The 23968-nt window shown below is 42.4% G+C and overlaps 2 protein-coding genes across 7 annotated transcripts in view; both read right to left on the bottom strand.

Annotated features, from left to right (window-relative positions):
* The window catches only part of SPIRE1 (spire type actin nucleation factor 1), a 126527-nt gene extending 119613 nt beyond the window's left edge, over window positions 1-6914 (bottom strand). The window contains exon 1 of one of the 4 annotated variants that reach the window (XR_009488042.1): window positions 6319-6914. Coding sequence is in view for 3 of the 4 variants with exons in the window: in XM_059857766.1 (XP_059713749.1) it covers window positions 6319-6625 (307 nt within the window). In the remaining variant the exon portion in view is untranslated. The remainder of the gene's footprint in view (window positions 1-6318) is intronic. The other 3 variants (XM_059857766.1, XM_059857758.1, XM_059857750.1) reach the window with 3 other exon arrangements.
* Window positions 6915-9274: 2360 nt separating this feature from the next.
* On the bottom strand, window positions 9275-23967 carry CEP76 (centrosomal protein 76). 3 transcript variants are annotated; one of them, XM_059857699.1, is made up of 12 exons: window positions 23824-23967; window positions 22347-22502; window positions 21935-22016; window positions 21344-21568; window positions 20645-20830; window positions 18796-18893; window positions 17567-17695; window positions 14853-15044; window positions 12741-12907; window positions 11483-11816; window positions 10061-10278; window positions 9275-9629 (listed from the first exon to the last, which is right to left on the bottom strand). In XM_059857699.1, exons 1-12 carry the CDS (start codon window positions 23884-23886, stop codon window positions 9491-9493), a joined length of 1989 nt encoding a protein of 662 aa, XP_059713682.1. In that variant the 5' UTR covers window positions 23887-23967; the 3' UTR covers window positions 9275-9490. The 3 variants fall into 3 exon arrangements, with proteins under 3 accessions (XP_059713682.1, XP_059713695.1, XP_059713687.1); XM_059857712.1 differs by lacking the exon at window positions 14853-15044; XM_059857704.1 differs by lacking the exon at window positions 21935-22016 and having other exon boundaries at window positions 21344-21530.
* Window position 23968: the final 1 nt, after the last annotated feature.

Below are 23968 nucleotides of genomic sequence, written 5' to 3'. Positions count from 1 at the left end.
GAGCTTCAAGCAGGTTACAGCTTTTCTAAACTGATAACTCAGCATTATTGGATCTGTTAAGAACTGTCACCAGCTGTTAATAAACTCACTCAATTAAATGAGTTCTCTTAATTCTTTACCTCAGCTTTGTCTTTGCACTATACAAAGTGACTGATCTCCTTTTGTTCCTCTTAAAGTGCACACTAATAAAATACAGTAATGCAATCATAGTTGTGTGTGTCATGCCAGCTGTTTTAAGATTTTATCAGGAAAAAAACAATATTGTCTCCTTATTGGATCTGATGCTGTCATGTGATAAACTAATTCAGAAACAAAGAGCAAACACGCCTCAGTTTCTTTTTAACAGATATCATGAAAAAGTTTCTCCACTTTCATGAAGATATGTTCATTGCCAACATGGATGCAGGATGTTATATACCTTTGATCCTCTTGTTACCTGCAACATTCCTACTGCACACTTGGCAAACACAGTCAATCCACAGCTCTGCTGCTGTGCAGGGCATTTGCACTGCCTGTAACTCTGATCCTGTCCTGCTCTGAATCATCCTGTTCAAGGCTCTCTCTCTTTCTCTCTTCTCCTCTGTCACATCATACACTGCTACTGTCTTCCTTTTCAAAGCTCTGCTTGTGCTCCCCCAGGCTCACCCATCACCTCTCACTGGGCACTGTGAGGTAAACAATCACCCCCAGCCAGCCCTGAAGCTGGACTCCATTATCCATTGCCTATTCCACACCCCCCAAAAAAGCATCTTTGTTCTTTCTCCAGCAATGTCCCGCAGGGACATGATATTAACTCTCAGCAACATCATGGCAGATGTCTCATTTTTCACTCTTCTCTTCAACTGCTGTTAACAATGACAACTAAAACTCCATTTTCCTTTCTAAAGCAACATTTTTACTGCATTAGACAAGAAAATCTCTGTTAAAGTCTTATCTATTACTTATTAATAGTACCCCCGGTATTATTAATACCAGGGGCCCACAATTCTTCAAAGTTCTTCTTATTAAGTTCAAATTTCAATGTTTTCCTCAGGAATAAATGCAGTTTTCAGACAACACCAAATCAGAGTTCATTCGTTCACTGCATACTTAACATCTTCAGTATTTCTCCATACAAATATAGGCAACTAAGGTCACTTATCCCTGTTGGCAATTTCCTTCCATTTCTTTTGTGCAGGCATTTGAAATATGCATTTTTTTTTAAACCAAATACATTATTTTGTTATGCTGAGATCTTTTCTTTGCTTATTTTGTCCTCCCTACCAGAACTGCCCACAATAGGATGCCCAGCATCTGCAGATATTCACAGAGAGCCCACGTAACCCCCAGTGCATGAGATGCATCTATATAAGCCATGACTGGAAGCCTTCCAGCTCATGCTTACGTACTGGGAGCCACACTGATGACAGAAAGCCTGGCATAAATAAGGCCTAAGCTTTCTCTCTTCCACAGATCAGTAGAGCAAGAAGAGATAAAAGCATCAACTCACTCAGAGAGGCTCCTCTCTGCTGTCTAGTAGTATTTTCTTCCTACTTGATATCCAATATTAAAATACCTATATAGGCATCTATCTTAAAACTCTCACACAAGAAAGTGAGGCTCAATACATCAAGCCTTACTATTTTTAAATGCAGATGTTTCTGAATATCCTTGAATTAGATTTGAATTCCAAACATAATTGTCTTCATCCTAAAGGCACTGTTTATTTTAGCACTGTTCATAGCAACACCTCTTTCAAAACTTCACCATCAAGAAAGGCTACTCCCACCCATCATCTTTAAAAAGGGTTAACAAAATTAGAAGAAAAATGGTAGTACGTTCATTTTCCACTAAAAGTCATGCATATTTTTTTCAGTAATCCACCAGGGACTGACAGATAAGAACATCTTCATGCACACAAGTTGAATTTGCATCTATTCATCCTGTTTCTCCATTCTTGCCTTCCAAAACCTAGGCACACAAGGATGTAAGAGGGACATGGAAGTCATTAAAACTGCCAAGACAACATAAACTATTCTTCTCCAGCATGTCTCACCCTGAGCCCTCCAAGTCCCATGAAAGCCACCATGCAGTCAACTTTTCTGTGATCTTTTTGATTCAAAGCCAGAATACTCCATGCATTATGCCCTCCTGCTGAACACCCGGCAGATTTCCAAGAGAAAAATCTGCATAGTACTCGCTTCTGGTAAGACCAGCAGTAATTTCCCTGTGTGTTTTCTCTCTTAGGGCTGGAGGACGAGGCAAAAGAAGGGCCACTGACACTACCCACAGCTTAGGGTCTCAGGAGGGAGATGAAGGCCAAGGAACACCATGTTCATGCCAGCCCTGAACAGCCAACAGCTGGAAGTGAGCCCAGCTCGGGGTTCAAAGTATCCTTCTTTGCCACTTTCTAAGATCCCCATGGCCTGTTCCTCTTCAAGAGCTCAGTGCAATGCCCAAAATCAGTGGCCACCTTTGCTAAGCCAGGGATCTGGCACTTACAAAACATGCAGGGAAAACCCTCATTTTACCAAACCCACTCACCCCCAAAACTGTTCTGTTTCCCACCTCTGAGAAGGAGGAGGCACAGCCTCTGTGCTGAAAAGCAAGAGCTCCTTATCCAGCTTGCAGCAATGACACAACCCCAACGAAACAGCCTCTGGCACCCTACAGTATCCTGATGCCCCCAAATCCTGGGCATGTCGACTGCCAGCTCTTGTGTGGGTTTTCTGCTCCTCTATCATTTCATCATTACTTCAGGTTTACAAAAACGTGTAAATGCGGTTCTGCAAGAAGAGAGCTTGGAGGAATCAAACCACATGTTTACCCCAAACGTTTTAGCTCATTCAGAAGTTATTTTTTATTGCATCTGGCACTTTACTGGATGCCACCATTAGCTCTTTTCACATAAATTGCAAGTTACAAAGACTGCTAAAGCGCCCATTAGTCAAAATAAATTCTATATCTCCAATTCCACCATGGGTATTTCAAAGCAACCCACACTTCTGTGGCATTAGATGTCACTAAGACAACCATGGTGAGCTTTACGTTTATTTTGCATATTCACACAAAATCTTTCTTTCTTTCTTTCTTTCTTTCTTTGGTTCTGGAAAAGCAAAAAGGTTCGTATTGCTCTGTAAAAACATGGCTTCGTGTGCATCTCTAGAGCAAACTGTGACACGACTGTGTTTGCTCCTGACATTGCCCAAGCCCCACTGACAGGCGTGACTGATCACATCGTTCGCCACAATCCTGGACAAAGCCTGAATGTTCACTACCCAAAGACACCATTCTTCATTCCTTTATTTGCCCACACAGGATTCTGCTGTATACTAAAACAGAAACTAACAGCCAATATTTGTTCCTGTGAATTATCCAAACCTATGCACCAACCTACACCTATACATTTTTTATGTATTGCTAGAACAAAACAGCTTTACAATTCAGAGCATTCCCCCGCAGAACCCCTATTGCTCTAACAAACCTCCTGACACAGGCATTTAAATCTAAATTGTCTGAAATAGAAAGGCAGGAATTCTTCCTGATCCTCCTCTTGTCAGGGATTCAGGTGATATCAATGGTGACATGAAAAGGAACAACTGGGCAGCATTTTCATCCTTCATCTTTTTACTTCTTTTTAACCAAAACCTTGTATTTTTTTAAGATCATTTAATTAATAGATCCCACAAATAAAACTGAAAAGATCTGAAAATCAGTCTCTGGTTTTATTTAAGGATGGGATTCAACTCCAAGGGCATTTTTCTGCCCCACTATCAGCGAAACTCATCTCTTTCGTATCTCAAGGACATTTTTCCTCAATTTCTATGTACTGTTACTTGGAATTTCAAGTATTGCACATGAACTGGTAAACTGTTTCACAAGAAACTGCTTTGGAAAAATACCATCAGTTCCTGCATAATCAGTAGGTCTTCCTAAGAGAACTTTAATTTATATCTTGAAAGTAAAATTACTGTGACCGTACAGCTTCAGGGCCTGTTATGTTGTGCTGCTCCCCAGGCCACAGAGCCAGAGCACTGGTTCTTCCTAAGCTTTCACCGGTGCAAAGAGAATACAGGAGCCTACAAACAAATACCTATTCCAGAGGCTCAAGCTGTAACTGGCTGAGGAAGCACATTAATCATCATCCAAAGAGAATGCAGTGAGCAATAAAGGAAATAATAGGAAGAGATCAAAAGATACCAACGACAAGCAAGCCTTCTGTCAGCTCCTCAACATTCAGTATAGGGAACTCCCAACATGCGATGTATCACATATATAACAATTTCCAGTGAAAACCTGCTCCAGGTTTCACAAATCAAAGAACACACAAAATCCCTTGTGAAAGCTTGGAGGCTGAGCAGCCTCTGTTTCCAAAGTCTGTTCAAAGTTAGGAAGATGAGGAAAGCCAGGTGCAGGGAAAGTACCCCAGGAGGAATCCTGCCTCTTTTCAAATCCAGGCACCTACCAGCCTGCAGCTGATGGAAAAGCGAGTTCACCAAGGATGCTTTAGGAATGGACAGCTGGCAGAAAAATCCCTGCCTCCCCTTTTCTATTACAGGCACTGGAGGGGGTACTCTCCCTGGGATAGCTCCTGCCTCCTGCTTTCCTGGGAGGTCTTCACAGACTGGTTATGTTTGTTTAGGTACATATACACACTCTCTTAAGATTCTCAAGATGTAAGCACACACATGTGGTGTTATACAAAATAATACATACACTGATAAGGTGAAAATAAAGGAAAAATGGACAGGGCTGGAATATTTTAAAAAAAAAACTCATCCATCCAAAAATTTAGATGTGGTTTTAACATACACAGGTTAGGACATGTTGACTAAAACATTTTCACAGTAAAGCTTTAGCATAAAATAAACATGCTGGATATCAGTGAGGGGCCTGAACTTCATATTCAAGTTTATTCAACACTCTCCTACAGCCAGTAATGATATTGTGTAAGAGGAAATAGGGTAAGTCCACCAATAGCAAGAAAAAAAGCCACAAAAGAAAGAAATACATAGTAAACTAATGTATTTCCTGCAATAGGAAAGAGAAAAGAAAAAGTCTTGATGTCATCTCAAAAGACTGTAAGCAAAAGCAGCACACAACATGCAACACAAAACTCTTCAATGCGCTTGTGACATGCAGATGCCTTGGTCAGGAGAGCATTTTCCTGGAATTTCTGGGTGCTGGCCTGGCATTTAATTAACATTACAAAGACCTGTTTTTTAAAACAATTTTAAAAGCACACCAGATCACATTTAAATGGAAGTCATTATTGGACTCATTACAATTGCAGAACTAAATGATGTCCTTTCTTCCACTAAATATATTTTGATATTTGCATGTACCACTAGCTCCAAACTGGATTACTGCAAGTCTCTGCCAAAAGACTTTTCAGACAGGCACTGTATCAAAAGGCTTCATTACATTGTAACACCAGGCATAATATTCGTGCTCTAAATGCTGAGGGCTCCATTAATCCCATTTTGTGAATTTACCACTGCATTCTGATTCACACAGCTTTAAAATGCTGAAACCTCTGTCTTCTCAGAAAATTCTGTGACGTTGAATGTGGACTAGGTTGATACTGGGGAATACCATCATGGATTGGCCACATCCTTCTGCTGCCCATCTTTGATTTCTTTTCAGAAATCGAGCTTTACTTGCAACAAAAACATACTGCTTTCCACATTTAAAATCAGTAGCGCTGAAAGGCTGAGAAATAGACACGCGCCCTCATTTTCCTTTCCAATGCAAAATACGCTTTCCTGGGTATTTTAACGAAACAGATGGTAGGTGCTAAGCCCCTGTACACGGCTTTCTCAATTACTTAGTGTCAGCACACATCTAAATGGATATATTTCTAACGGGTGCCTTTTGATGCCAAACTGTTCCGGGAGCCGCTGCGGGATGCACGGCCCGGCCGGAGGAACCCAAAGAGCGAGGAGCCCGCAAGAGCGGCGCTCCCGGGGTGCGGATGACACGGGATTGATTACGCACCACGAGAGACGACGCAATTATAAAACACTGGACCCGCATTCGCCTTTCCGTGCCCGCACGCAGGCGATGGCATCCCAGGAGAGGAATTCTACCTTTCCACGCACAACACCGAGATGCCGCAGGGACACACACACACAGACACAGACACACGCACGCAGACCCCCCACAGCCCCCGGCAGGACCGAGGAGCCAAGCGCTCGCCCACCGCGACCCTCGGGCGGGAAGGACCGTCACGTCCCGGACAAAGGCTGATGGAGACGGGCGGCCGCCCGCGCCCGACCCCCGGCTGCTGCCGCCGGTGGCTGCGCGGGGTCGGCGGCGGCGGCGGTCCCCCGGCCTTACCTGCGGCGGGCGGGGGCGGCCGGTCGGGCTCGTCCTGCTCCAGGGTGACGGCGCCGTCCCGCCAGACGCGGAGGTGCGCGGCCGCCGCCCCCAGCCTGGCGGCGGGGGTCTCTCCGCGGCGGGCGCGGGCGCGCAGCGAGGCGCAGCACTGGTAACACACGGCCCACGCCTGCTCCTCGTTGATGGGCTGGTTGTAGAGCCGGAGGATCTCCTCCAGCGACAGCGCCTCCGGCTGCCCGCCGGACCCGCCGCCGCCGTCCTCCTCCTCCTCGGCGGCCGGGCGGGAGGCGCCGGGCTGGGGCTCCATGCCCTGCGTCCGCCGCGGTGCTCCTCGCTCAGTGACCGGCCCCGCCGCCGCGGCAGCGGCTGATGCTGCTGCTGCTGCTTGCGCTGATGCTGCTGCTGCTGCTTGTGCTGCTGCTGCTGCCGCCCGGTCCCGCCGTGCTCATCCTCTCCGCCCCGCTAGTGCCACCAGGCCGCCGGACGGACAGCCCGGCCCGCGCGGCAGGCAGCAGGAGCCAGGAAACAGGCAGGAGTCAGGAGGAAGGCAGGCACAGGATCGGCGCCCGGTCCGCCCGCTGCCGCCGCCGCCGCAGGGGGAGCGACAGCTCATAGCAACGCAATGGCGTCCTCGTCCTCGCCCGCCCCCGCCGCGCGGCGCCGCCCGCCGCCGCAGCGCCCCCTGCGGGCACGGCCGCCATGGCGGGCGCGGGGAGGATTCATTCGGGGCTGCCACGGCAACCGAGCCCGCATCGCCGGCCGAGCCCGCCGCTTCCAGCTCGGCCGGAGACACCGACAGACGTGCGGCACTCCTCCCACAGCCCTCGGGCCGCTGTTTCTGCGGCGGGTGTTGGTAACCACCACCTCCAGAAACAAACAACTCCCGGCGGGACGTGGGATGACACTCCCTGCAGCCCCAAGTGTTGAACGCTTGACACCAACCCGCGCCATCACGGATACAGCGAAACATACTAGCAGGGCCCCGCTTCCACAGCGGGAGAGCGAGTGCCTTTCTACATGGTCTGCCCTCCCAAAGCAAACACTTCCTCCGGGAAACTTCCATCCCAGGCAGCAGTAAGGCTGGAAGCGTCCAGGGTACACAGAGAGGCTAGCAGAGTTAAACCAGCTCAGTCTGGAAAGGGAACAACAAGGGAATCCTTCTGAGCAGCTGGGAACTGACGTCCCTGCCTCTGAACACACCTGGGCACCAGAAGGGCATGGCCCTTCATGCCAGCTTCGCCCCAGGCAAACGAGCACTTTCACGCAGAAAAACATCAGACTAAATAATCTGCAGCTCAACAAAACACACTCTCTGTTCTCTCTTCAGTGTTCTACCTCTCAGATGTGAAAGGAAACGACAAATCCCCCGTTCGCGCCTGATCCGCAGGGAGCCGGGAGGGTGTGAGGGACAGCGCAGGGGGTGCCCCCTGCCGTAGAGGTCCGGTACTACACCTGGGCAGGGCCCCGCCGCTTCAAGCAGCCGGCTCCTCTCTTGCCATTGCACTTCCAGCTGCTTTTCCCATTCCACTCCCAGCTCCTCTCTTCCCATTCCACGCCCAGCTCCTTTCTTACCATTGCACTTCCAGCTGCTTTTCCCATTCCACTCCCAGCTCCTTTTCCCAGTGCACTCCCAGCTCCTCTCTTCCCATTCCAGCTCCTCTCTCCCCTTTCACTTCCAGCTGTTCTGAACGCCACTGTTTCTTTCTTCTTTTCTCTTGTAACGTACAGCGGTGCATCCAGGATACAAGTGGTATTTAAACAATTCTATTAAATTTGGCAATATTCACCATCCAATATGATCCAGCCTTTCAGGCTACATTTAGATACAAGGAAATTGGGGGAGAAATTGTACTTGTGAAGCTTTTATCAGCATCCTGTATGCTGTAGAGCAGGCAAATTAATGCATTTTTATCTTTCAGGTATAAAAAAAAACCACAAAACCAGACTTGTAAAGTTAGCAGCAGGGCCAGTAAGTACATAATGTACTATTAGACTCCTAAATTTAAAAAAGCTCAGTGCAGCCACAGGAAGTATTTTACACCTCTTGAAGAAAAAAGACACAAATGGTGTCACATGCCACAGTGCTGATTAAATGTACATGCAAAATGCCAACATTCATTCCTGCTGTATGTGTTGCAAGATTCTCTAAGTTATTATTTTTGGTCCAGCAGCAGCAGAGAGACTTGCCTCTTTCTTATAAGGACAACCAAAGGAGATGGTCATGGGCTATCACTGACACAGAATGGCTTCTCCAGAAGGAACCAAACAGTTTCAGATTTTCCAGCCATAAGAGATGTCTGGAGTCCACATGGGGAAAAACCTGAGAAGTTTGGTACGGAAAAGTTCAGTAAGCCCAACAGCTTCCCATTTTGCAAAGCATAAAGACACTCAGCAAAATCATGTCCCACAGGTTTAAGACAGACAAAATCACAGAAGGCTAATTAAGTACAGATCTGAGCATCAGAATTAGACAAAATCATGAATCGCTGTCAAGCAGAATGGCCTGGCTACAGCTTCTACCTCAGAAATTTCTTAAGGTATCAAGGGGCAAAAGACACCAAGTTTAACTACTTTATCTAACCCGTCATAGCTATTCACATCTTTGGGTATTCAAGTCTTACTGTGTATTTTTGAAATAAATCCATAAATTCACAGATTAACAAGTTTACCTTTATCTGACTGAACTGCTCTCAGAAGCTGAATGTAGAAGTTACGGTTAGATCCACGAGAGGCAGAAATAAATTTTGTTGTCTGAAGGATACATGCCTAAACACCAGTATTTCTGGATCTCAGTCACTCACAAAGTACACACTGTACACTACAGGGAAAGGTGAGGTAGAAAGGAGTCTCTTACTGTGCAGAGGTAAAGCAGACCTGAAGAAACTCTTAAACCAATTCAGAACTGCAAAGAACAAGACAGTATTTTTTGGACACATTTTAGTAACTTGACTCACGCTTCTATAAATATAAAAAGTAACTTTTATTACAAAGAATAAATTCTCTTTATAAATACAATCATTACTGTGTACACAATCCCCTTCAATACACACACTGTGGTGTCCAAAATCAGCGTCATTTATATAAAAGACTATATTCGTTTTAATTGAATCATTTTACACCCACATACATTATTTTGCAGCACTAAAAAGGTATGAACAATTTGGGATTTTTTTCAAAGGACAGAGTGGTATTTACAAGCAAACATGATCCAAACAGCACACGCAGATTCAGGGTATGCAAACACTCGTACACGAACTGCAAGTCGCACTTGGTCTCCCCTGCAACAGATTATTTCTTCACAAAAAGGAGACCTATATGACAAAAAGAAACACAGGAGTAAAAGACAATCCTAAGATATTGTTAAAGCTTTTAATTACATATTGCAATTTTTTTAAAGTGTGACTAGCATTTAAGTAAAAATTAATATAGTGAGTTTGTCATTACAAATAACATCATTCTATAGTGCAAGGGCTGTAGCCTTGGAGGAAAACAACACCGCCACTGATAATTTTTAAGAGGTAGAGAGAAATAAAATTGACTCCTTATTCTTCAATTTAATGCACAAGAAGTCTATCACCACTGAATCACCAATGTAACCTAAAAGCTCTGTACCTCATAATCTATTACACATAGCACACCACTCTTCCTCCAGCTCTAACCTAAGGAAATTAATTTTCTTTAAAATTTATTACTAAAAAAGTAAAGTTTTAACATATAACTCTGTCTTTACACTTAGACTTACCTAAGACATGTGGCAAATACTCTCCTGGCATTCCTGTGGACAAAATGGATGGGAAACCCTTTGAAGGTGTGACCATCGGGTACTGCTCTCCTTACAGCATCCTGAAACTCTTCATTCCCTGCAGAAACACCTGTTGTGCGTTCCAGCTCATAGGCTGCTAATGCTTGTGACAACAGATAGGACAGCTGGTCATCCCAAACAGTTGAAAGGCCAAGATCCTGGGAGACAAGCCACAGAACCATGAGAACTATGCAGAAGGTACATAAGGATATGCCTAAACTCGCTTACTGTACAGATTCAAATAAATCCAAGAATCTTTATATTGGCAGTTAATGGCAGTGAAGGAAGCAATGAGATTCATGTATTGACTCACACACCAGCTGGGAGAAGCAAGTGACACCACAAGTATCAAACATTTATCAAGGAATGAAGTTAAACTATTACACTAAAACATAAGGTCAGCAGAGTTGAAACCAGATGTTTCAGCTACAATATCTCTGCATGAAATGTAAGAAGACATGCATAAATATGTAGCAAAAACATGGAAAAAGATCAACTAAGATTCACCTGACAGTTTTTCAAATGTCTCATGGAAAACCCTTTCTGAAAAAATGATGCACAACAGCTCCCCAAAATACAAAGGCACTTTCCTTCTACTCTGTCTTCCCACCATCTACATGCACGTTCCTCCCAGCATCACAAATGCAAAGAAGTAGAAAAATCTTCTATGTATGTATTCAACATTGCATCAGACTCACACTCTGAGAATTACTTTGCCACCCTAAAGGCTGAGCATTGTGTGGGGAGAAAAAACAGAAACAATCAAAAAACCTCATTAAAAACAGACATAAGCTGACAGGGACATAAAATATCATTGCCTTCATGTCCAGCACAGGAAGTATAATTTCTGGCACATTATCACTTGTAAAAATCCTGGTAAAGGACAAAACTAACTTCTAAAAATATCTCAGATTTTGTAAAGCAGTCAGAGTAAGATCACGAAAGCTGAAAGCCTGCTCTTCTCTAGGAACCAGAAATATTTGTACTGGATTGGCAAAGCCCACTAACGACCAGATTTCATCTTCCTGGTGCTTTTAGAGACCCCTCATGGGTGGTCTGCAGGTGCCAGTAAGCTGAAGATCACGGACCTAAAATGAGGAGCAAAGGCAGGGTGGGGGAAAAAGCCCACACATGAGGCTGTGGATCACCACTGCAAATAACAGTCTAAAACTGCTCATTACAGTCTTCCCAAATATTTTTTTCAGTTGTTTCACCTTTCCCATTTCACATTTCTGCAAAAGCTGATGGAAAAGACATTGCAAAGATACAAGTATGTGAACTAACAAATGGCTATCCAAAACAAGTATACAATTAACACACGAACCTCTATTACCATGACAGATCACTGCCAATCTTTCTCACCTTTCTGTGTTCAGAGACCAGTATCCTCAGCTGCACTTCCATCTCGTTGCTTGTTACAGCAGCATCTATTGTAGAAGCACACAGAGGAGGAAAAGGAGGAACTGAAGACGTTGCTCCAGGAGCACATACAGATTTTATTGCTTCTCCACTCATGGGTTTCCATTTGGATTCATCATGCAGGTCAAACACACACACCTCCACAGCATCAGAGGGCTGACAATTTCCAAAGAACTTTTCGTGGTTGAAGATACAACCTATTGTGCGGTACGGATACAGTGGCTTGGGTTGCTCAGCTAGGGGAGGGTCATCAGGGTTGATAGGTCTGTGGATGTACCTAGTCAAAAAGATTCAATTTCTCATAAATACAACTTCTTTCAAGGCAAGGTAAAAATATTTAGATGGGACAGATATAGCAATTTTTCCTTTAAAAATACAAGCCAAGTTTGTCATCAACTTTTCCCTCCAAATTGGCATTAATTTGTTTACAGAAATGTAATTGTATAAGCTTTGGAGGCATAATATGCAACCAAATTATACATCATTTTTAGTCTTTAAATCTAGAAAAATAAGCTGTTTAATCAAGCAGTTAAATGTATAAGAACTATACTATAAGAACATGCTCATACGATTGCCCTGCTATTCATCACATTTAGAGAAATACACCTGCAAATGCTAATCACGGGATACACAAACAGTGGCAAAAGAGAATTGCTTTTCTGAACACTGGAAAGAACATGTGGCAAAAGAGAATTGCTTTTTTGAACACTGGAAAGAACATGTTCCAGAAGCTTTAGAGCTTTAGTACACCAAACAACTACATGTGCCCTTCTCAAGTGACTCAAGCCAAGAGAAAATTTCAGAGAACTCAGAAGGATTTCTTCAGAGGGAAAAGAAGTAATACAACACTGATTTCACTGATGAAATCAAGCAAAAAATATGGGTTCCTAAACAATCATGTCAGATTTCACTTCCTTTACAAATGATGGCAGCAGTAACATCGATTGCAATCAGCTGCCCTAAGACACAAAAAAGATACCAGTATTAAAGACACTAATATATTACAAACTGATTAAATACTTCCCCTCACACTGAATCAGTTATTTTCCAAGCAAAAGCACTACACAGAAAAAAATTCAAAGACAAACATCACCTGGATTATATGAAAGGATTTGGAGATTAAAAAAAAACCTCAAGAGAGAAATATCCTACACAAACCTCAAAATACACTGTTCTGTTTTCGTATTTTCTTTTCACTCACCTGTGTCCTGTTAAGCTCTCCCAAAAAGTAATTGTTCCATCAGATCCACAAGTCATTACCCAAGTATGGGGGACTCCTTTTGCTTTTGTTCCAACACACACAAAGGCTTCCAATCCAAACCCAAGAAGAAGACTACACAGAAGATTAGCATGGTCTTCACAGTCACCCTAGACAGTAAATATTAATAAATATTATTAATAATAAAACAATCTTAAAGGAAGAAAATAGTGCTATTTATCAAACCGCCATTTAACAAGTTATGTTACTCTCCTATTTATCTAAAGCATGTATCAAAAGTCAGGATTTTACCTTTTAAACTAGACAAGTTTTGGTTTTCTGTAATAGAATAAATGAGTTTAAAATACATGTTCTAACGACAAACTGTTGATATTGTTTGTTCAAGTATAGTGTGTGATTAACACTGGGAAACATTTCTTAGGATTATAGAGGCACCATCAAGAAACCCAAAATAAGAATCTATTGACCATGACAACAAAAACAATGTTCTAATTAAATGTAAAAATTTATATAAGGCAAATACCTGAGGCAAGAGTAGAAATTATGCAGTATTTTCACACAGTTAGGAATTTTTTCACTTAGTAAAGTGTAATTCTACTGGTATTTCACTTTCTTGAATGTGCTGTCAATCTTCAGAAACTAGACAAAGATAAAACAAGGTCCCCCACAGATCTAACTGTAAAACAGCTGGGAATCATGCGCAGCTGTTTTTTTATTCAGTCAGGAAAACATTTATCTCATAAACACATTACTACCACTGATAATTCACAGAAAACAATTTCCAAATGCAATGTCTAATATCTTTTGTCTCGAGCTCTTTACAATTGTTAGCTGTAAAGTAAGAACAAAAATTTCTCAAACAATGAAGGCTTGCTTCATAACACAAAGTACAGCATTCAGAAGCAGAACAGTAAGGCTTTTTAGTCAAATAACTATTCAGAATGTTGAAAATGTAAAATTCAGAGTTCCTGGATGTATCAAAACAACACAATCTTGCCCTACCACAGTATAAAAAGGAAATACGCAGAAAGGTAAGTTTAAACAAGTTTGTAGTGAACCTGTGTTATTTTAATAATGCTATACCACTTTCCACAAGAAAAATAATGGTGTCTGGTGTCTCAGAGGCTAAATTCAATTATTTTCCATACAGCTTTCCATTTCTGCCTTGAAGGAACACTTTTCTCTGTGTCTCCAGACACAGCGGTCATCAAAGTCCCTACTGCCATCTCCATCTGAAAGCCAGTGGGCAGCCAGAGCTGCCTTCATACAGCACCTATGCATCATCTGATATTCAGGTGGTCTTGGAGGCACATCTAAAACCTGGGATACAGCTCCTGCTGCCCTGAAAACATCTTTTAAATGCAAACACACCAGTGATGTCATTTTTGAAGGCAGAAGTATATCCATGGCAAGGAAAAGCACTGACTACTCCAAAGAGGTATCAGTAGTGATCAGTGGTACTTCTGCTCATAAAACAGAAGAGCTACAAACCAGAACCAGTTACAATTTGATTTGCTTTTTGATTACAGTCATATGATACAAATGTCAGACCACCAAGAAACAGGCTGAAACTTCTAGTGAAAATTCCTATCTTGCAAAAATGGAACGTAAAAACCATCAGCATATTTCAGGCCAACTATCGAAAAAAAACCCCCACAAACCCAAAACCAAACCAAAACAAAAACCAACAGAAAAAACCCCATCAAATTAGCAAAATAGACAAGAGACTAAAGAGACTTTTTCTACTCTTCCTGGATTAGTCCAGAATTTTAACTAGTGTCCTGCACAGTAGCAGGGATTCATTGGATGACAATAAGTGTTCTTACAAACACAACAGAAGAGAAGCAATTTCAGTGTCAAAGATATGCATTGACAAACGGATCCCTAGTACAGTAGAAAGGGAAGTCTGCTCCAAAGCCTTCTCGTTTACTATTTATCACCCGTTTCTCTTTAAAAACACCTCAAGCACGACTGCAACAGAACCATCCAAATCTGATTTTAATGCATTTTATTTGCAGCCTGTTTTAAATTCCTCACTAGGCTGAGAGCCGGCCACCTCCCCCGCAGTGGCACACTAGGGGCAGTGTCACGCACCTTGTTCCTGCACAAGAAGGCGAGCAGGGTGCACCACTGCTCCTGCTTGCCGCCGCCGCCGCCGATGACGGGCGCTCTCTCGTGGCCCAGGACGCTGACGAAGCGCGCTGCCTGCCGCGGCGTGTCCAGCAGCCGCCCGGCCCGCAGGGGTCTCACGTACGAACACACCGGCCGGTTCACCCCGTTTTCATCCTGAACGCGTCAAACGGGGTTATTTGCTGGCCGCGCAAGTGTAGCAAAAACGTTAATCTGAGCTTAGACTTTTTTCCTCTGGGATGTATCCTCCCTGGAATAAGTATCACTCAGAAACGGTAAAACACGAAAATATCCCCAGAATTAGGACACAAGACCATTAAGACCACTCATTGAGAGACATCGCAGATTTCAGTGGGGCTCTGTCACTCACAGGGCATTCTGGACTAAATGTCTGAACATCAGGAACAGCACAGGCTGCAACTAATTTTCTCAAATGGGTGAGGAACTGCTTATGCTCTGCCTACTATCCACATTTCCACATTATCATCAAATATAAAAACACGCCAGAACAAATCTCACACACCAAATTCCACAACGACCTCAAAAAAACCCTCCCCCAAACACATTAAACATTCAGCAACTGATTCTAGAGTTTAAAAGGTGTCTATTTGCTTCTAAATTTGAATACCTCTTTTTGTAACAGCAAGCAATAAAAAATTACTCAAAATGAAGTAACTAGATCTACTAAGCAACTAGATCTAGTAACTGGATCTAAACTAAGCGATAATACTAAGAATTTCTAAGTTCTTGTAAAAATTAAAAAATAAGATGATTTTTAAAAATCTGTTTTATTACATGCTGCAGGCAAATACTATGATTATCATCTATTAAAACTATTTCAAGGAACATAGAGGTCTTCTGCTCCTCACTGGGCTAAATTGGTACTTTTATGCTCATACATTTTTAAAAAAGGATCAAAGCCTTTTGAATCTCTGCAGCTTCAGGAGATTATGGTCTCATATTTTTAATGGTAGTCACATATTGTCCCTGTTAAAGTTTTGTCATGCTTTTGAAGCAACCTGGTGGAAAAAAAGCAGCATTTATTTGAGGCTGACTGAAATCCTGTTGAAAACTATTTCACAGCTTGAAAGCAATTTTAAAAAACCCCACAGGCAGGATTTATTTTTTAATATTGTCCCATATATATAATGCCTGTTTCTGCATTAATCATCTGAAACTTTATGGTAACTACATTATCAAACTAATCTAATAAACTCATTTCTGTTCCCAGAAAGTTTTACTAGGATTTGCTAGGGCCAATGGGAAACTCAAGCTCTAAATAGGTACTAAACTAACAGGGGCCTAGTTCCTATCCTATTTCATTATAGACTTGTTTCTCTTTATACCCTGCCCTGAAACCCTTAAGCCTTTGTATTGGGTCTATTTGGAAGGGAGTTTGTTTCCTTCACAGCAACCCTCATAAGTGCTGTGTTTAAGATTTGTGACCCAAACAGTGCTGTGAACACACCAGTCTTTTAGCTGCTGCTGAGCAGGGCTTGTATAGGATCATGGCCACCTCTGCTTCTCATTCTGCCACCACACAGTTGTCGGTTCAGGCTGGACAAAAAGCTGAAAGGGGACACAGCCAGGACAGCTGACCTGATCTGACCAAAGAGATATTCTATGCCATATAGTGGCATGCTCAGCAATAACAACAGTGAGGGTGGGAAACCGACTTTTTCTAAACTTGCCCCTGCTTGGAGACTATCAGGGCATCTGTCTGCTCTGGGAGGAGGGGAGTGACTGTCTCTGCATCACTGCTTTCCCTCCCTCCCTCCCTCCCTCCCTCGCTTCCTTCCTTCCTTCCTTCCTTCGTTCCTCCTCTGCCTGCTTGCCTTCTTCCTTGCTTGACTTCTGTTACTAAACCACCTTTCTTCCAACACATGAACTTTTCCTTGCTTTTGCAGTTTTTATTCTTGCTCCCATCCCACTGATGAGGAGTGAGAGAGTGACGGGGTGGGGCTAAGCTGCTGGCTGGGATTTGGAAGTTCACATCACTCCTGCGCACTCAGGGCACAGCCAGAAGGGACGCTGTTGCCTCACCGAAGAGGAGGCACAGATCACTTCAGGACACTGCTTGGAGATAAGTTACTGTGGTAGGAAAATTGATACTATGCAGGAAAAATTCATAGCGCGAAAAATACAAGGATCGTACCATTCCTTTCACTGAGGAACAGTTACTGAGGAGTAACTGATACAGTAACTTATCAGACTGAAGTAATTTTAACTGTAGTTGTTGTAGGACATAAACCAGAGAGACTGCATTGCAGAGGACACAGAGTTCAAATATTTTGAGGATCTGTTCTAATACATCTACGACGTCAATTTTTTGTAGCTGTTTTATCTGGTAAAAAACTTATCTGAAAAAGTTTGTACAGATCACCTACGTCTCTGACATTTGTGAGTATTCAAGGACAAGACTGAGCAGTCTTTTTCACTTGGTACATCAGAGGTAGTCAGAGCAACCCTCCTGTCTGCATCACTCTCTTAAGCTTCAATAGGCAAACAGAAGTTCAGTCCTTACAAATTTCATTTTTTTGCACAATACACCACATTTAGCCCTGACCCGAACATAAGCATATCGTGAATCTATACAGATTCCACGTATGCATGAAGTTCAAAATAAAATCAAAAGATAATTTAAAGAAAGGCTTGGTCCATTTGTAAAATGTACAAACCTGTGCAAAGATCTTTACCAGCCTTGCGTTGTGGGTGGGCCGGATCTGCAGGTATTCTCTCCACCACTGTTTAGCATACACAAGAAATAAACGCTCTTTTTCTGCTGTCTTCTGACGTTCCAAAGTGAACTGTAGGCAGGAAAAACAAAACCAATCCCACACATACTAATTCCAAACAGGAGAAAAAAGCCCATGAATGATGCCTTAAGTTTTAGCTTTCATACTTTCCAGATTCTGTACTGCATTAGTATGTAACGCTGAACTTCATATAAAGTGTTAGTAAAATTCTCTTCGCAGCTTAGTTAGACAAAACAAACCTTCTCCAGCCCAAGAAGCAAGGTCACCACTGCAGCTTCAGGCCCAAAAAGTACAAACAACAGCGAACTAAGGAAAGCAATCTGAGAGCATGGGGCTTCATAACCTGAAGCTGTAATTGGACAATTAACCCCAACATGCAAATGGACCAGAACTCACAAAAGTGTGAAAACTAGTGACCCAGTGTCCATCTTGGGTGTAGCCATGGCCAGGCTCTTGCACTGCCCAAGGTGTATCCTTTGAAGGCCTTTTAATAAATACCTACTTTATTCCTTTAACTCTGTCTAGCCTTTGTTCTAGGTAGCCTCTCAAGGCATCATACCCAGTAAGTACATTAACACCACATCCTGGCCTATGTAAAATAAAGCTTAACATTTTAAGTGTGTCATGCAAATCCATAGTATCTTTAAATGGAAATCCAATGAGGAAAAACTTCAAGCTTCTTGTTTGTAGGTTCATATGTTAGGCTTGACCGAAGCACTGTTCATTTTCAGTAATGTATTTCTGCACAGATGGATTGCTTGGATTTTAATGTGCAGAGAAATATCTGCATGCACCTTCAGGCCAACATTTACCGGCTTTCCAAGCAGAATAGCTAACTTGAAATTACTGTTTCACTTGGGAAAGAGCAAGAAAACATATATACTACTTGAAGAATATTAGATATATTGCATCCTTCTTTTTTCTTCAGAGGTTTTGACACAAGTAATTAGAAAAACCTATGACAGTAATATTTTGAGTAATGTTCAGTATAGACAAAGTAGTTTAAAAAATGTAATTACATTTAAATTTAATAGAAAAAAAAAGAAATATTAAACATTCAAAAACTCCACAGGGCTCAACATCTATAATTTTATACTGAGCTTCCCCCCCACCAACAAAAGAATAAGTTAGCCCTCCCCAAAATTACTTACCTGGGTACTAGTTATTTCTGAAGAAAGTGTCTTATTAAGTGGTGGATACATTTCCAGTCTGATGTTTAAAACACCAACAGAAACCTTTGATTCTGTACCTTTGAAACAAAAGAAATTTTCATCAGTTCTCTCATATTCAATTTGCTTAGATCATTTCAGCCAGGCAGGGGTAAACCATTAAAATATGTATGTTAGCCTTATATAATCACAAAAAGTAACTAAACTTCTTTCAACATAGACAAAGTGGAAATGTTTATTTAAATTTTAAACTCAAATGAGGCTGTAAGAAAGCATAATATATGAAAAAAAGCACTGGTGTCTACATCCAAGGCAATTATCCAAGGCCCTATTTGCAGCCAGTCCTGGAACATATGAGATGAATTCTGGAATAGTATTCTAGAAATGTCTAGAATGGGCCTCTAAAATCATGTCAGAGAATCACACACTGTAAATGTGCCTATTTCTACTGATTACACAAGTAGCTCAAATTTAAATAGGTAGAAATAAGAAGCTCATCTTCCCCCAGGACATAGGTCATTATGAAGGACTGGCTGCCACACAAAGAGATTAATCAACTTAGAAAAAACTCCCCAAAACAACAAACAAACGAACAGCAACTGCCCTAAAGCTGAAAATTTTAGATTACATAAACAACAATGAGCATTGCAAACCAGATTACAGATGGGTCCATAAGCAATACAAGCAATGGAAACCTCACATAATAGTTTATCTGTTTATCTGAGATGGCAGCATCCTTTGATGTTCTTGATGCATGTACAATGTTAGGATTTTTGTACAATGATAGGATTTTGAAGAGGAGAAAAAGCACTGGATTTACTGGGCTGATACTTTATTAGTTGGAAAAAAGCTACTGAGAATTAAATTTAACTTGCTCCATAACCCGTCCGAGAATTAAACCAAACTTATTTGTTATGCATTTCCAAATCATTATAGAAAATTAAAATCAGAATGGCCTGGGTTGGATGGGATCTGAGAGATCACCAAGGTGTCACCGCCATGGGCAGGGACACCTTCCACAAAATCATGTTGCTCAGAGTTCCATCCAACCTGGCCTTGAACACTTCTCAGGATGTGGCATCCACAGCTTCTCTGAGCAACCTGTTCCAGTGCCTCACCACTCTCACAGGAAACAATTTCTTCCTAAGACCTAATCTAAATTTACTTTCATTCAGTTTGAATCCATCCCCCTTGTCCTGTCATTATCTGCTCTTGTAAAAAGTCTTGTAGGAAGTCACGAGAGACCTAGTCTTTATTCACTAAATCATATCCTAAAAACTTGGGTTGGAAGTCCTGAGAAGAGGACTGGGGACAAGCAACACAGCAACACACGAAAATACACACTGCTAAGTGTGTTAACTGCTAAGCACCTAAACCAAGCCATTCAGAAAACACACTTCCAGCCACTGGGATAAATGGGAGCAGAGCAGAGGTCCCTTTCTCCAGCAATTGTTGGTTTGCTATGAAAGGCACACAAGCTGGATTTTACTCCCTAGTGCACTGATCAGATATATTCCTGGAGATGAACTACTGGATTTTTGTTTGGTTGGTTTGTTTCTGACACTTTAACCAGATTTTAAAGATAATCAATAGTGAGAATTCCCAGACATGAGGACTATTTTTACAGGAGATCTAGAATACTCATTTTTAGCAACTCGGTAACAGAAAAATCAGACCATTAAGTCTTCTAAGCATTTTCTAAGGATACTTTACAGTTACTTCTGAATTGTATAAAGAAATGAACTAGATCAAAAATACTGCTTTAAGCTTGTAAGCAAGCTCAGTACCCAGTATTTTCAGTCATCATAATGTGCTCATTTTTCATCCTTACCTACACCCAGGAGTTCCACAGCAACATTTGTTATGCCATTCTCTGCAGCCAAGACAGACCTCCACTCCAAGAAATAGGATGCTACCAGTGTGGTCTCACCAAATGTGTCTGTTTTGATCAGAACCATATGCACTGGGTCACATATAGATAACATAGTGGTTGCATCCACCATCTTGCTTCCGTCACCTGCCATTATTAAACCAAAAGAAGACAGCAAGAATATTATCATCCCAAGTTCTCCTCAGGATTTTAAAACAGTATGCAACAAAATGCAATGTCTGTACTAAATATAAAGAAGATCTTGAGTCCAGAAGTGTAAGCAATGGTCCCATCTCTAAAACCATACTCATTTTAGGACAGAGCTACAGAGAGATTACAGAGAAGATAAAATTATTTTTGTAGTTAATACTGTAAGGCAACTAGATCAAGATACACAAAAAAAATTAAAATGGAATTTACATTTAAGAATTTATAAAAGCTGGTCAATTTCAAGTATTTTAGAGTGAAAAAGAAGGAAAAGAGCAAGAGCAGAGAAAGATCTACAAGTGGCATAGCCCAATACAGTAATCAATTTCCTCAGGAAAACATGACAAAAAACAGGAAAGAAATCCACTAAATAATATCAAACATATTTCACAATAACTCTTAGGTCAGAAAAAATCCCAACAGCATCAGCTTTAAACCCACAATGTTCCTTACCTAGACTATCCTTGTGTATTTCAAGCAGAAAACCATCCTGAAAATCGGGCTCACAGGCACAGGGTACAGGTTTGGAACGGAAGCGCTGGTTTCGAAAATGTAAACACAGAGTGAAGGTAGAACAGATCTGGCCAGGCAGAGGCTCTGGTTCCTGAAGATGCTCCAGAAAAGCTTTTCCACCCAAAACCTGAAGGTAAAGATACCTCCGTGTTGGGTCAATGTTAGCTGTAAAGCGTAGCAATAAAAATGAAGAGACTACAAACAGATCTTAGAAAGCTTATTTTGTTCAATATCAGCTAACTAACAAGAGACTAGCAAAAAAAGAAACTTCTTTGAAACATGCTTAGGAAAAAGTGATTTTAAAATATATGGAAGTTATCTTAGTGTACAGTAAATTAAATAATAATAAATCATATTTAATGCAACACTGATTGCTACGGCTTACATGAGTTTACTCCCTGTGGATAAGCAGAGTATACATCCACCTTTATGCCAGTTCATATTGGATTACTAATTCAGAGTGCAAAAATCATAGACTTCAAATTTGTTTCAAAGCTATGATCCAAACAATTAAATAAATAAGAAACATACTTTTTTTCAAAACTGGTGGTTCTCTGTCAACAAAATGTGTTGATGGTTTTGGAGCTGAAGTCCTCCCCATTTCATTCATATCCTGGAATTACAATTAAGATTTTTTAAGGACTCAAGGGATGCAACAGTGCTTTTACCAGAGTCTTCTAAAAATTAAAGGATCCTCCATTTCATCTGAAAGCCATTCCTTAGGTATGCTCCCTTCTTAATTCTAAAACTGAACAAATATTTTCAGTGCAGTATTATCACCAAACCAATTTCAGCATATGCATTAATCTTCTCTGCTCGTACAATGTCTTAAATCAGTAAGGTCCTTACAAACCTCCAGAAGCAGCACAGTTTCACTTTGTCAAAACACCACGTCAGTAAGAGGAATAAGCAGAAATACTTCCCCTCTTAAAAAGCTACTTACAGTTACAAATTTAAGTTCCTTCATAACATCATCAATGATTCCCCGCTGTCTGAGGGCTCTTATCAGATCTTCTGTGGACAGCTGCTGATGCTCAGGTGCCAGCTCTTCTCGTATAGTCTCAGAAAGAACTTCTCGTATCCTCCCATGGACATCCATCTGAAAGAAAATTCATTTTGTGTTACAAACACCAGCCCTCTGTATGGCAGTAGGTACAACTTACCAATTAAGTCTGTAAGCCTAAGGGGGTTTTCCTAGGAACACAGAAATAACTACACCAAAACATTGATCCTTGCAGAACTAATCAAATGAGCCACTATTTTACAAAACAGTGAAATTTTTTCCCAGTAATAAAAATTACAAGCATACAAAACCTAGGTGTTTTCACTGCTCTTTGACAGCAACTCATGTTGAACTTCCCTCCTTACAAAAAGGTCTGCAAATCCATCAATTACAAAATGGTCACTGTTCCAATTTCTCATCTCCCTCAAAATTCAAGCTTAATACAATACTTCCTTATTTTTTAAGGGGAAAAAGTAGGCTTTTATACAGGTAAGGCACAAAAGTAGCAGATCCCCCTTGCAAGCTTTCCCTATGCTCAAAAGGGAGTCTGAGAATGTCTGCCCATCATCTGAGCAGTGAAAGCAGATGGATTTATAGAGCTGACTCTCACACTGGAAGGATGTTAAGGACACAGCCACCGGGACCTGAAACACAATCACAGAACGGCCTTGTTGGAAAACACCTTTAAGATCTTCTCACTCCAAAGCCCTGGTCATGGGCAGGGACACTCTCCACTGGATCCGGTGACTCAGAACCCCACCCAGCCTGGCCTTGAACACTTCCAGGGATGGGGCATCCATAGCTTCTCTGGGCAACATGTTCCTGTCCCACAGCACCCATCATAATGAAAAATTCGTCCTAATATCTAATCTAAACCTGCTGCCTTTCAATTTGAATCCATCTCCCCTTGTCCTGTCACTACACGCTCTGGTAAAAAGTCTGTCTCCTTCTTTCTTGCAGGCTCCCTCCAGGTATGGAAGGCTGCTATGAAGTCTCCACTGAGCCTTCTCTTCTCCAGGCTGCACAATCCCAGTTCTCTCAGCCTTTCCTCGAAGCTGTCTCCCTCTAATCATCTTGCTGGCCTCCTCTGGACTCGCTCCAAGAACCCCGTTCTCCTGTGTGACAGGCAGGAATATTCACCACCGCACTGACAAGAGATACAGGAGTTACAGCCTCCTTACTTATTTCCCGGCCGGTTTCAAGACCCTAGCTCAAAAAGCAGCACGAAAGCGACCAAGCGGCGCCTGGAAACCACCTGCAGCAACCCAAGTTGGGGAAACAAAGCGGGGCGCCGGAGCGGGCGCGCTCCGCCACCGCCTCAGCGGGCGCGGCCGCCACCCGCGACCGGGTCACACCGGCACGGGGGGCAGCACTGCTCCCTGAGGGCCAGAGGAAGTCTGTCCGGCGCCGGTCCCACCTTGAGCAGCTGCTGGTGGATGATCTGCTTCAGCTCCGAGGCTTTCTCCGGCGGCAGCGACATGGCGGAGCCGCCAGGGAACGAGCCCCAACGGCCTCGCGGCGAGCGCGGGCAGCGCCGCCACCGCCCCCTGGCGGCAGCACGG

This window comes from Haemorhous mexicanus, chromosome 1, assembly GCF_027477595.1.
Source record: "Haemorhous mexicanus isolate bHaeMex1 chromosome 1, bHaeMex1.pri, whole genome shotgun sequence".
In the NCBI taxonomy this organism is placed as follows: domain Eukaryota; kingdom Metazoa; phylum Chordata; class Aves; order Passeriformes; family Fringillidae; genus Haemorhous; species Haemorhous mexicanus.
The sequence above is the reverse complement of the archived record's forward strand: the minus strand, read 5'-3'. Positions and strand labels throughout refer to the sequence as shown.

Excerpts from the sequence above, each read along its gene's own strand:
- CEP76 (XM_059857699.1), bottom strand. The coding sequence starts at position 23,886 with ATGTCGCTGCCGCCGGAGAAAGCCTCGGAGCTGAAGCAGATCATCCAC. Across the intron at positions 22,017-22,346 it reads AGGAACTTAAATTTGTAACT|GATATGAATGAAATGGGGAG; the intron begins GTAAGTAGCTTT and ends TTGTAATTCCAG. Across the intron at positions 9,630-10,060 it reads GTATTTGCCACATGTCTTAG|GTCTCCTTTTTGTGAAGAAA; the intron begins GTAAGTCTAAGT and ends TTTGTCATATAG.